A 12,445-nucleotide genomic window follows, 5' to 3' on the forward strand; every position below is an offset into this window, starting at 1 on the left:
AATTAATCACTAATAACATGTTGGAAAGTCAGGCATTTTCTCATTGCTGGAGAATAATGCATGCTGTCAGGATGAAATGTCCAGAGTTCTCATACTTTGTCTTCCATCACGCCTCTTTTAGGCCAAATTCACTATATCTATCACTATTTCTATCTCTATCTATCTCTATCTATCTATCTAACTATCTATCTATCTATCTATCTATCATCTATCTATCATCTATCTATCTATCATCTATCTATCTATCTATCTATCATCTATCTATCTATTTATCTATATTATGTATGTGTGTATGTATACATAGTATACACACGTGTGTGTGTGTGTGTGTGTTTGTGTGCATGTACGAGTTTATCAAGAGAGAAGAATGCACTAAATTATGAGAAAAAGTAGGGCCCAATGCCTTTCCCAAATAGCACAAATGGTTGAGTTTCTCTCAGTCTTCTTAAGCATGTCTTGGTGCTGGCATCCCTGCTTCTGAACATCTGGGCCACAGACGATCTGTTTCCACAGCACAAATTTAATCATGTTGTTACCTGGTCTGAAAACCATTGGTGACCTCCTTATAATTGTAAGAAGTCTTACCACAACTTTAAATTTTGGCTGTTTGTATTCATGTTAAACACCAGGAGTCTTTGAGAGTTCATTAGAAAAATGTAGTCCAAACCTAGATTTTAATTTTGACAAAATTACCTTCAGAAAGTTAAATGATTTAAACCAGAATATGGAGTACACTAATCAGACAATCTAGCAACTAGATTAATTACAGGAAATGGAGGGAACAATTTACATTCAGACTGGTTTGGAAAGCAGGAGACTGGTGTATTGTATAATAACCACTCAGTTTAGGTGGGTTTAGGAAGTCTGATGGAAAGGTTTACAAAAAGAGATGTAGGAAGAAAGTAGCTCCTACATCCATCTTTGGCTGTCAGGTCACTTAAAGATATGTCTTGAGAAATCTCTACTTTGTAAAGCTCAGTTCATAGATGCTTGGCATATGAAATAATTCTCCATCTTAGCAAAATGAATGATCAGCCCCAGAATTGTACCTAGCAGGGAAAGACCTGTCATTTCAACTTTCTTTATATAAGATGAGGACAGAGAGTGGATAATTTGGAGATGGATGTTTGATAAATAGGAAGGAAGCTGTGAATTCTGGGAGGGGAAGTAGGGTGTTCTGGATACTTGGTGGGTTATGGGCTCCAGTGTCTTCTAAAAGCCACATTTATGATATGGTGCTTTGTGATAATGCCTCTCTGGCAGCATTCTATTACCTTAGGAAATTATAGCACATTAAAAAAATGAAGTTCTAATAACTGGGAGGATAAATGGGAAAACTTCATAAAACTTCACTGCTTCATAAGGAGCAGTGTCACTATAGTTTTTTTCTCAGACTATCCCTGCTGTGTGACTTGCATCCAGACAGAGAACTTCAGTTAGAGAATACATACACGAGAAGATCCAAAATGAAAGGACAACCAAAAACCTAAGCATAAGACTTAGTGTCTGAGAGCTATGGAGCACTGATGTGTACGTGAGCTGAGACACTGACAGTAAAGGTTGAATTTTAGACCATCTCTCTTCTTCCGTGGATTTACAGATCAGTCTTACTGCAAACCAATGAAACATCCGAGACTTCACGAGAAATGAGTGTAGTGCTCACCTACTCATTTAATCTTGGAAGACCCACTCCAGGAGGTTCGATTCAATGGTTCTAAACCTTCCTAATGCTGAGCCCCTTTAATACAGTTCCTCCTACTTTGATGACACCCAACTGTAAAATTATTTTTGATGCTACTTCATAATTATAATTTTGCTACTTTTGTGAATCATAATGTAAATATCTGTGTTTTCTGATGGTCTTAGAGAACCACTGTGAAGGAGACCTTTGACCTCCAAGGGTGTTGAGAACTGCTGGTTTATTCTAAAAAGTAGGCAACAAGTACAGAGTTAACTCTATACTCCACTGACCAGTGAAGATAACTCACGAGACACTTCCAAAGAAATTTAAGAACTGACTGGTGGACAATATACTTGATAAAAACACACAAAAACCTGAGTTTTGAAGTTTATTTAAATCTTCAATTACGATCAAAGCCAGGGATTTTATAGACACTTTTCTAAGAAATCTGCTCAGTTTGCTTTCATGACCAAAGAGTCAAGAAATGCTGACTCTTGTGGCTACAATGATCCACAAGACAGAGCACATCATTTGTCTTCCTCTGGCTCCAGCTGCATCCACACCTGTAGGAATCTGTCAACGCAGCCCAGAAAAGGCAAAATGAATTAGAAACCCTCCAGTGAATACCAGCCAAAATAATGAAGAGAATGGAGAAGAATCCACATGAGGTCAGACTTTGAAATGAGACAAAACATTCCCCAGATAGAGAGGAAGGGATTAAGCTGTATAATGACTTGAGTTAACTAAACCACAAGGGAATTAAACCTCAGTCTTAGGATCTCTATCCATCCATCAGTCATCTATCATATCCAGAAGAAGTTTGCTTTATGATGGGAAAGAAGTGGTTTAAATATGTAGGATGGTTGTAGTGCTTTGTGTTCTAATTATTGATTTTTCTGAATTCTGAAAAACAGCGTATTCTAACAATGTAACCATGTACTGGAAATACTTTCATGGTCACATGAGCTTTAAAGCTACATTGTGTGAATGACAGAAACATAGGTTATTGCAATAATAGTCTGAAGTTTTCATGATATGAGGAAATGCACCCTATTAATAATGAATTTAGATACATGTTAGAGACGGAATTGCTACATGCTCTGCTGATTTGACATGGTAAAATCCTGGGCAAGATTCCTGAAAGCTGACCAGGTTTCCCTGCTGAGAAAACAATATAGCATTAAATTTTTGGACAGGCAAATGTTATATATAGAAAAAGATTTAAGAATCCTGGAAGCACTGAATAAGGTTGCTTTACAAGCTAAAAAAAAAAAAAAAAAAGAAAGTGTAGAATGGAATGCCTTAACTAGTCAATAGGAGGGCTTTCTCCTTGTCTATTATATCTTTTTTTGTTCTGGCAGGCTGTTGTTTCTTGGAGACCTGCTCTTTTATGAAGAGGAAATGAAGGAGTAAATCTGGGGGAAAGGGGAGGTAAGAGGGAGATACAAGAGAAGTGGAGGGACAGGAACTGTGGTTCGGATGTTAAATTAATTAATTAATTAATTAATTAAAAATGGTTATGTGTTTCTTCATTATAACTTTTTTTTGCTAAATCAATTACTTTTTGGATACTTTTAAGGCTAGAGCTGTCATATTAAAATTTTAAAACTGCAGGCAGCATTAGTTTTGAGGTAGTGAATGTGTAGGTACATATTTTATTATTTTGAGATATCTATTAGGCTTGTACACAAAAATATCTGAGCTGCTAAATAAACATAGATATCTTTATTATTATTTTTATTTATTTATTTTTTAAACTCCAGATTTTATTCCCTTTCTGGTCTAACTCCTGACTGTTCCACATCTCATACCACCTCCCCATGCCCCTGTCTCCATATATATCTTTTTTTAAAAAAAAAAAACATGAATTAAGTACTTTTAAAAGTGTGTGGTCTTTGAATAAACTCATTGAGGCTGCTTAAACATTAGTGATTAAACTGAAATGAATTTCAACACATCTTCAAAGTTGGCTGTTCATTTTTCATTTCTCCTAATAATCACACCATTAGCAGAAGCTAGGTCAAGAAGACAGAGACCAAAGTTTTTGTTGAGGTCAGGCAATCATTAAGTTCTTAATAAACTTTTTTTAAAACACATGAGGAGGAATAGAATCAATTCTGATTATTACCCAGAGGACTCCACCCTCTTCCTTTACTCACTATAAATATTAATATTCTCTCATCTTACCCCCTCTATAAAATAATATCAACAACACCCCTTTGGGCCTCTTTAGTGGATTTTTGAGATGGTAATGTGGTCTGGGTGACACCAGGTTGCCATGTGCAGGCAGCTGGAATTCTTCCTGGGGGTTATTTGTCAGCCCAATTTCACCAAAATTTATATTTCCTCCATGTCTTAAGTAATGTAACAATCACTGCACAAAAATGCTTTGTTTTAATTGTATTTCCTCTTATGCCTCTGACTTCTGCTTGGCAAACACCTTCTTCCAGTCAGAGTCTCAAAGTAGAATGGGCAAGGAGTGCTGGAGCAGATGATAAAAAGGAATGTATCACATATGACAGTGGCTGATAAACATGGTTGCCCTCTCAGACATTTGTAGCAAATACAATTAAATAATGAGATAAATTATTTCCTTCCTCCACCAGGAATAGAGGGAAAGAGAAGTAGAAGATTTTAACTTTTGTTATTATTGTTTGGGGTTTATTGTTGTTTGTGTGTGTGTGTGTGTGTGTGTGTATGTGTAGGTGTGTGTAGATTTGTTTGGGTGTGTGTTTTCTTTATAAACAGATTCATGGAAACATTTGGCAAAACCAAAACCAAACCAAAACAATAACATTTGACCAGGAGCTATCTATCACATAAACAAAGAGATTGGACTGAGGCACAAATTTACACAACTGAATTCACAATGACTGTAGGAGAAAAACAGCTTTAAAATAATGTTTCAGTTTGTGTCAAGTGCCTGTCCAATAGGAAGCTTAAGCATAGAGTATAATGATACATGAGAATAAAAAACTTAGGTTCTTTATTTCATGCATCCATTTTATGGTTAACATAAGAACAACATACTCTGGACATGATGACCAACAGAGAAGGATGCAAGGCACAGGCAGATAGATATTCAAGGAATATACATTTTTCTGTGAAGCACATTCTACCCGTTTCCCTATGACATTGAGTTTATGGTTTTAGGACTCAGCAAGTTCGGCCCGTGATGTCTGGCTCTTAGCATACACATGGAACTTTGCTTCCAAATTTGCTTCACTTTGCACTGCATGCATTTATAAATTCTCTTTTTTCCAATCTACCACTTACATCTGCAGCCAAAGCATTTCTTTCCAAAAGAGAAATTAAGGCCAAGCAAGACAAAGAATTTGCTGATACATATATATCACTCTGAGAATACTAAGTCTCCACATGCAATTTAATTACTTCCCCACTGTAATAACATTTCCCATCTGCATCTATTTTGATCACTCCAAACCCAAGATAAACACTCTATAAGGCTAGCTAAATACATGAGTGACATTTGCTTTAGACTCTAAGCAGGGCGACATTTTGTCAGGCAGTGTTTTCCCTGGTGTACATTTTATGCTGATACATTGTTCCATATGGAGTTCAATTCTCTTAGATTTCTTCAGAATACTATTACCAAATTCTATGCTCTAAAATTTTAAGCCGAAGATAGCATGCTATGAAAGTAACACTCTTTCTTTCTGTCTTGTCTCTGTCTCTCTCCCTCTACCCCTCCCCTTCCCCCTCCTTTCCCCTCTCCCTCCTTCTCTCCCCCGCTCCCCTCCCCCGCTCCCCTCCCGTCCCCTCTCTTCCCTAGCCCCCCCCGTGTGTGTGTGTGTGTGTGTGTGTGAGTGTGTGCCTTAGTGACAATTTGGGCATCCCCTAGACCTAAGACTTCTAACAAAGCTGATGACCACTGGGTATGTATCATCAGGGTAGTGCTCATCCAGGAGAAATATCAGCCATGAATAAATGTCTAGCATCTTGAGTTGAAAATGTCTCTAGGTCATCCAGAAGGTCTTTATATCATGGGTTGCACTAAGATTTGTTTCTTTTATTTGTTTTCAGTTTTTTAAAGGTTTATTGTTCTTAGAAAACTGAATTCCCAATTTACTCATTTTATGAGTAATTTTAAGAAATAGCTAACTCATGGCAAACAATTGTGAGTTCTAAAGAACCCAAACCCTTTTAATTTACAAAGCTGTATAATATTAAATAATAGAACATATTTTAAACAATTTTTAAAACCTGTAATTATTCATCTTAAAAGAAAAATTATTCTTTCTGTTTTTTTCTTTCTTTCTCTCTCTCTTTTCCTTTTCTTCCTTCCTTCCTTCCTTCCTTCCTTCCTTCCTTCCTTCCTTTCTTTCTTTCTTTCTTTCTTTCTTTCTTTCTTTCTTTCTTTCTTTCTTTTCCTTCTTTCTATCTTTTGCAATGTTGGATTCAAACCTAGAGTCCCAAGCGTGTTATCATAAGTCTCTTGTCACTGAGCTACACCTACCTTAAGATCATATTTTCATCACCACACAGGCAGAAATTTTTCAAACAGAAAAGAGTTCTAGGACTAAGATCATTAAGCTTTGCAATTGTATCTTTCTTTTCTAACTCAGTTATACCATTAGTAACCAAGAGTAGATTGTTGCTGTAGCTTTCTGCTCACTTAAAGTATACTTGATGGTAGTATATCAAAAGATTCTGAATAGAATAGGGTACAAAATATTTGATATGAAATGTTCATAATAAAGATAATTATCTTGCCATTTTCCAGCTTGCTGCCTCACATATGTTGCCTACAAAATTATTCATTTACTTATATAAATCTCATTAATTAAATCATAAGTTTATTAATCATAGATGCAGTGAAATTATTAGGAAATGTCCCAGGAGCAGGCTCTGGAGCTCTCTCTCCTCCTCATACATTGTAGATTATGTTGCTTTTTAGGCAAAAATTTGATGATTAGTCCACCTCGTAAGACCTTAATACACAAAAGTTATTCAACTCTATTTTGACAAGTAATTTTAAAAACAGAAGGCCAGGTATCAATAATTCTGTATCATTATATATGCTTTTAAATTACCTAAAGAAAAAGTATACATGCAATCATTTAATATGTAGAAGAATCAATTACAGGAATATCCTACCACACAAGAATAACTTGACTGGTAAATAGATGGTCTATGATGTACATTGACTCTTCAAAAGGAAAGCATGGGAGTATTAGCAGTTTTATGAGATCTGAATTGCTCTGGTATCACTATTCCTGTGCAGAAAAAGGCACAGTACACCAGTACACATGTCATAATAATCAGTGTCTTAATAACATAGAGCAATCATACATTTAGCATGGTAAGGATGTGTGCTTTTCATTGTCATGATATTCATAAACATTTTGACTTGTCCGTTTAAAACTAAATCCTGGATTTTGAAATGAAAACAGTGGATAATACACAGGCTTAGAGCAGATCTGTCTGGTCCAACCACAAACAACTAAATGCTATTAAATTCTTATATGAAGGGAGTAACAATTTTAGTTCATCTCTTCTACCAATTCCCCTAAATAATAACTAGAATGTTAAGTTGATTTTGAGATTTTTAATTTGTTAGTATTCTCAAAATGCAGTCACATTTCATTAGAAAGAAAAATATGAAGTTTAATAAAAATAGATTCAGTGATTGTTCAGTATCAAGTACAATTACGGAAATAAACACTTTATAAAAATGTATTAAAATGAAGGTTTTAAAATAATATCCATGGAAAAATTTTGAAGTGTTGCTAGAGATTCTTGTATTATTCTTTGAAGTTGTCTTCAATCTTGCTCTTTTAAAAATGAACTTTATGATTAATAATACCCTTGCCAGATATACTATCTATCTATCTATCTATCTATCTATCCATCCATCCATCTATTCTTCCATCTATTCCTTGAAAATGTCAGTGTTTCTATCTCTATCACATCAGGTATAGAGTACAACAACTTGATAGCTTTCCAAAACTGCAATTTTTTCTTAATGAAATATTGATTTTTATTACTGTACCTGGAATTCTGAGCTTCTGAAACATCTGTTTCTGGGCACGTTTTCTTTACCTGTAGGAAGAGAAAACTAGTTATTCTCTTATGAGAATACAACTTCTTCCCTCAGGGTCACTCTTTAAATACAAAGTGGCTCTGGCTTGGCTCTGCCCACTAACATCTCTGTATACTATTCCCCACATTCTATATAGCAATAGTGCACAGCGCTACATACTACATCTCATTATTGTCACAGGAACAGCTGCCAAATGTACTTCCACAGGCTCCATCACTCTGTAAAATATGTGCTTAAAATGGCCATGGACCAGAAGAACAAAGAAACCAAAGAAACAAGTTCCCCAGTCAGAAACTAGAAAGTCTCACTGTTCTTAGTCCAGTAAGAATGTTATGCCGGCGGAGTAGCTTCTGTCTCCTACTAAAGCACGTATCAACAACAAAAACAACATCAATAAAAGCACGAATGATATTGTTGCTATATTAAATTTCTATCATCTCAATCCTGACTGATCATTTGATACATTCTCAGCATGTCAATTAAGTTTGAACATTGTCGACTTTCCACACTGGTTTGCAGTGTCATGCATAAACTCCAGATTAATTTTCAGGTTTTTAACCCGTAATATAGGCAAGGAATGAAAAATAGCGTTTCCTTCTGGGAGTTGCCACCCACTTCTATGTAGAAGTACTCAGGCCACCTTCTACAAGTAAGAGAAAACACAAATCTATGGTCTTTTCCATTTAACCTGAAGAACAGATAACTGTCTGATTTCTATTGGTTTGTGTGGGAATGGTTTCTAAGACAGTGTCTCATGGAGCCCAAGATGGCTTGAACTTTTTTATTCCCTGCCTCAATCAGCTAAATGCTGTGATTACAGGCATATGGTACTCTACCCACTTCATTACTGTGGTCTTATATGAGTGTTGTATGTGCAGCAGACTCTTCAGAAACTCTTCAGTTCATAGTAGGAACATACAACATACGTTCTCATGTCACATATTGTAGATGTGTGCATTAAAGAAGCACTTCTGGGCAACCTACAGAATCATGAAGTTTTAACCATAAGTATGCAGCCTGGAGTCGGGAAGAGAATGTCTGTTTAGTCAATGTAAAGCATGCTTACATTTGAGTCATGTCCACTGCAAAATAAATATTTCCCCCTGAAAAAGACATTTTGAATTTTAAAGAACCACTACTGATTTCCAGCTCACAATATAACTCTCCTCTTCTGTTGACTCAGAAGAATGGTCAAAATTAAACACTCCAGTCCTTCAAATATCACCTTCAAATATCAGTGGCTTTTGCTTCAGTTCTTAGACTAGTCATTTTTGTTATCTGGAAAAATTGCTTTGTTTTTCAGCCTAGTCATATTTGTGAATCCATTGTCTGGGAAACCAACCATTTAATTTATCAGCTCTATATGCCTCTATTTTTCATATGCCTCTATTTTTCTTTCTGTTTATGAAAATAACACCGACTACCAGCAGAGAAACTATAATTCTGTCCTTGAAGTGACTTCAACACTGGGAAGAAGAGAAGAGAAAAACCATTTTCACAATAATTAAGGAGAGGAAAACACACATGGGGAGAAAGGAAAAAAAAGAATCTTTTCCAGAGCTATCTCTATGACACCGGGTTTGGAACTGTGGATCAAAGCCTGGTTTCTACTGGATTTGTAAATAAAGACAATGCTTCTTCCTTTCTGAGGACATATCAGTAAGTAACAGACCATCAGGGAGAGTTAGGGCCCCATGATCCCTTTTCCCATCCATGATCTTTGTCAGAGCAGGTCTTGGGCAGACCCAGTAAGCATCTTCTGCTCTCCTTGAGGATGACATTTGACATCCCAGTAGTTGAAAGTCGGGTGGGAGATAAGGAAGGTTGGGCATTAGACCAATGGGGACACATATACATGTATGAGATATCAAAGAACACACTTGGTTGGTAAAGTTATTTTTTTCTAAAACGCAAATGAGTATTTAGTTTCTTAAAAAATAAATGAGTATTTAAACATATTAAGTCTTTGATATCTTTATAAATATAAAGTAAGAACTAAACAGAAAGACATCATGATACAGATTTCCTGTTCCACTGATATTTTTTCTCTACTAGCACCTGTAAAGAACTACCAGATGACCACACAGAAATCATTCTAAAGTGCATGTCACTTTCCTCAAGAGGGCAACTTTGGGACTGACTGAAGAATCCTTAGAACCCAATCAGTGGAGACTCACACTCTTGTAACTAGTATGCAGGCTAGTTTTTAGGCTTACAACTTATACTTATAAGAAGGAATCAGCTATACTTTAGCCATTATTAGAGTTATGTTTCCACTTCAATGGTTATTAATATTAGATCCATTTAGCTCATGAGGGAAAAATAGTCTTTAGGCTGAGTAAGAACTGTATAAGAATTGAGCAAGTGTATAGTAAGTATGTAGGGGACAAACTAACTCTGCCATAAGGAGATGAGAAAAGAAGAAAATGAACTGACCTCTGAATTGAACATTTGAGGCTGTAAACAAAACAACTCTATGAACCCCAAAGAAGGTATTCTACCAACACGTAGTTTGCCAAGCAAATCATGTGATAATGCCCCTATACCAGGTAAAAAAAAAAAAAAAAACCTTAGAAATTTATCTTCAGGTGGTGCAGACTGCTGAAAAGCTCTAACATACATTTGGAATGGGTACAGCCTAGAAGGTAGGTGGAAAGGGACACAGTGGATGCTGAAGGGCAGAAAGTAGTCATTCACTATAGCAGAGAAGATGCTTGTTTATTAGTAAGTGAGTCAGCAGCTTAGCAGTGAGGATAGCTAAGACCCAAGCTGAAATAGGAGCCAAGGGGGAAAAATGAAAGGCGTTTTGTACAGACATTTCTGAATAATACTGACTAGATATTGCAGTTCACAGAAATATTAATGTGATCTGAAAATTGTGCCTGTCCTTGAAAATCTTCAGCTATACCAAAGTCCAAACCCTTTCTACTTCATGGTGGCATCTAATTTCTGCTTGCTTATTTATTCATTTATCTTCACCTGCAGAGTAACTGCAGAGTAAACTGCAACTGGGTACATTCCAGGCAACTGCTCTACTGTGCCCAGCCCCTATCTGATATTTTAATCAATAGTGAAAAAGTTAAACAAAACTTTAGAAAACTTAAAACATTTACTAAGTTTATTACATTCCTTGATGGTGGGATACACCTGCCTTGGACACATTCAACGCATCTTCTGACACATGCATGTTCTGGAAGAGAGTATGTTCCCTTCCAGAAGAAGTACATACATACATACATACATACATACATATATACATACATAAGTACATAGATACATAGATAGAAAGAAAGATACATAGATAGATGAATAGATAGATAGATAGATAGATACATACATACATACATACATATATACATACATATACACAGGTAAATAGATACATTGGAAGAAGAAAAGAATGATACATAGATAGGCACATAGAAAGAAAGAACAAAAGAAAGAAAGAAGAAAGAAAGAAAGAAAGATGCATAGATATATAGATACATAGATAGAAAAGGAAGGAGAAAGAGAAGAAAATAAAAGAGCCAAGTTGCACATTAGTTAGACAACTTGCCCAAATTCCAGCATTAACTTTAACTTGCTAGGAAACAAAACTAAAGGGTATATATTAAGCCTGTCCTCTCCTATGCTGTGTTTGCAAGTTGTTTTTATTTTTTAAATTTCCCTCCCTCCCTCCCTCCCTCTCTCCCTTCTTCCCCTCCCTTCCACCCTTCTTCCCTTCCTCCCTTCCTCCCTCTTTCCCTCTCTCCCTTCTTCCCTCCCTCCCTCCTCCTTCCCGCTCTTCTTTCTCCCTTCTTTTTTTCTTTCTTTCCTAGGTGTGGCTGAAATACAGAAAGGTGTACTAATTTAATGTACACACTTTTATGAGTCTGTGATAAGAACATAACTGTGATGTCATCATCATAACGTGTTATGAAGATATCAGTCACCTCCAGAATTCTCATCCTACTTGTGTGCTTGGGCTAAGAACACAACATAAGACCAAACATTGTTTGGAAGTGTTTAAATGGGTAGCAGACTGTTGTTAGCTGTAAGCACTATGTTGAGCAGCATGACAGAGCATCCATCTTATCCAACTGAAACTTTGCTCTGTGGACTCACATTGCATTAAAATTAAATTTCCATGGACCGCTTTCCAAAGAAGAGCACACTTGTTACTTCTTACTGTATATCAATCTTTAAGCACACCTTTTACATTGTGCTACTGAAATAGCTGATTTTAAAAAAATCAGACAGGTAACATTTAAATTCAAGATAATAAAAAAGAAACGAGTCTCCAAAGGTTACCTGGTATTTCTAGCATCTACAGAGAAACACTATTTACTAGTTACAAAGTCAGAGAAACACTAGTTACTCTCTATGCACAGAGATGAACAGGATTCCAGCAGCTCAGCAGAGTGGCCAGCAAAGAAACACAGCCATGGAGGCTAGCTACCTAGAACTCACATCATGGTTGGAGTAAACTAACCCATTCTCTGCATAAATACACACTGGACTTCAAAAATCTAAATCTTCATGAGAAAAAGTAAAATATCACTGTATTGTTTATGTTGGGAATGAGATGAGATCTTAAAAGTATTAGGGCTGATAAAACACTTGCCTTCATGTCTCCTTGCCTCACGTAGCCACTGGAAAATTTAAAATATGGTTGCATCAGTTTTCAACTGAGTAGCCTTGACCTAGAACATTAAGAGCCT

General features: G+C 36.2%; 1 protein-coding gene across 2 annotated transcripts in view; it reads right to left on the reverse strand.

Moving 5' to 3' along the window:
• The window catches only part of Eya4 (EYA transcriptional coactivator and phosphatase 4), a 232,673-nt gene that overhangs the window by 111,822 nt on the left and 108,406 nt on the right, over positions 1-12,445 (reverse strand). For both annotated transcript variants that reach the window (XM_028777356.1, XM_028777357.1), the window contains one exon: positions 7,695-7,744. In XM_028777356.1, the coding sequence (XP_028633189.1) occupies positions 7,695-7,744 (50 nt within the window). The remainder of the gene's footprint in view (positions 1-7,694; positions 7,745-12,445) is intronic.

Source organism: Grammomys surdaster, unplaced genomic scaffold (assembly GCF_004785775.1).
Source record: "Grammomys surdaster isolate TR1022 unplaced genomic scaffold, NIH_TR_1.0 280, whole genome shotgun sequence".
Taxonomy (NCBI): domain Eukaryota; kingdom Metazoa; phylum Chordata; class Mammalia; order Rodentia; family Muridae; genus Grammomys; species Grammomys surdaster.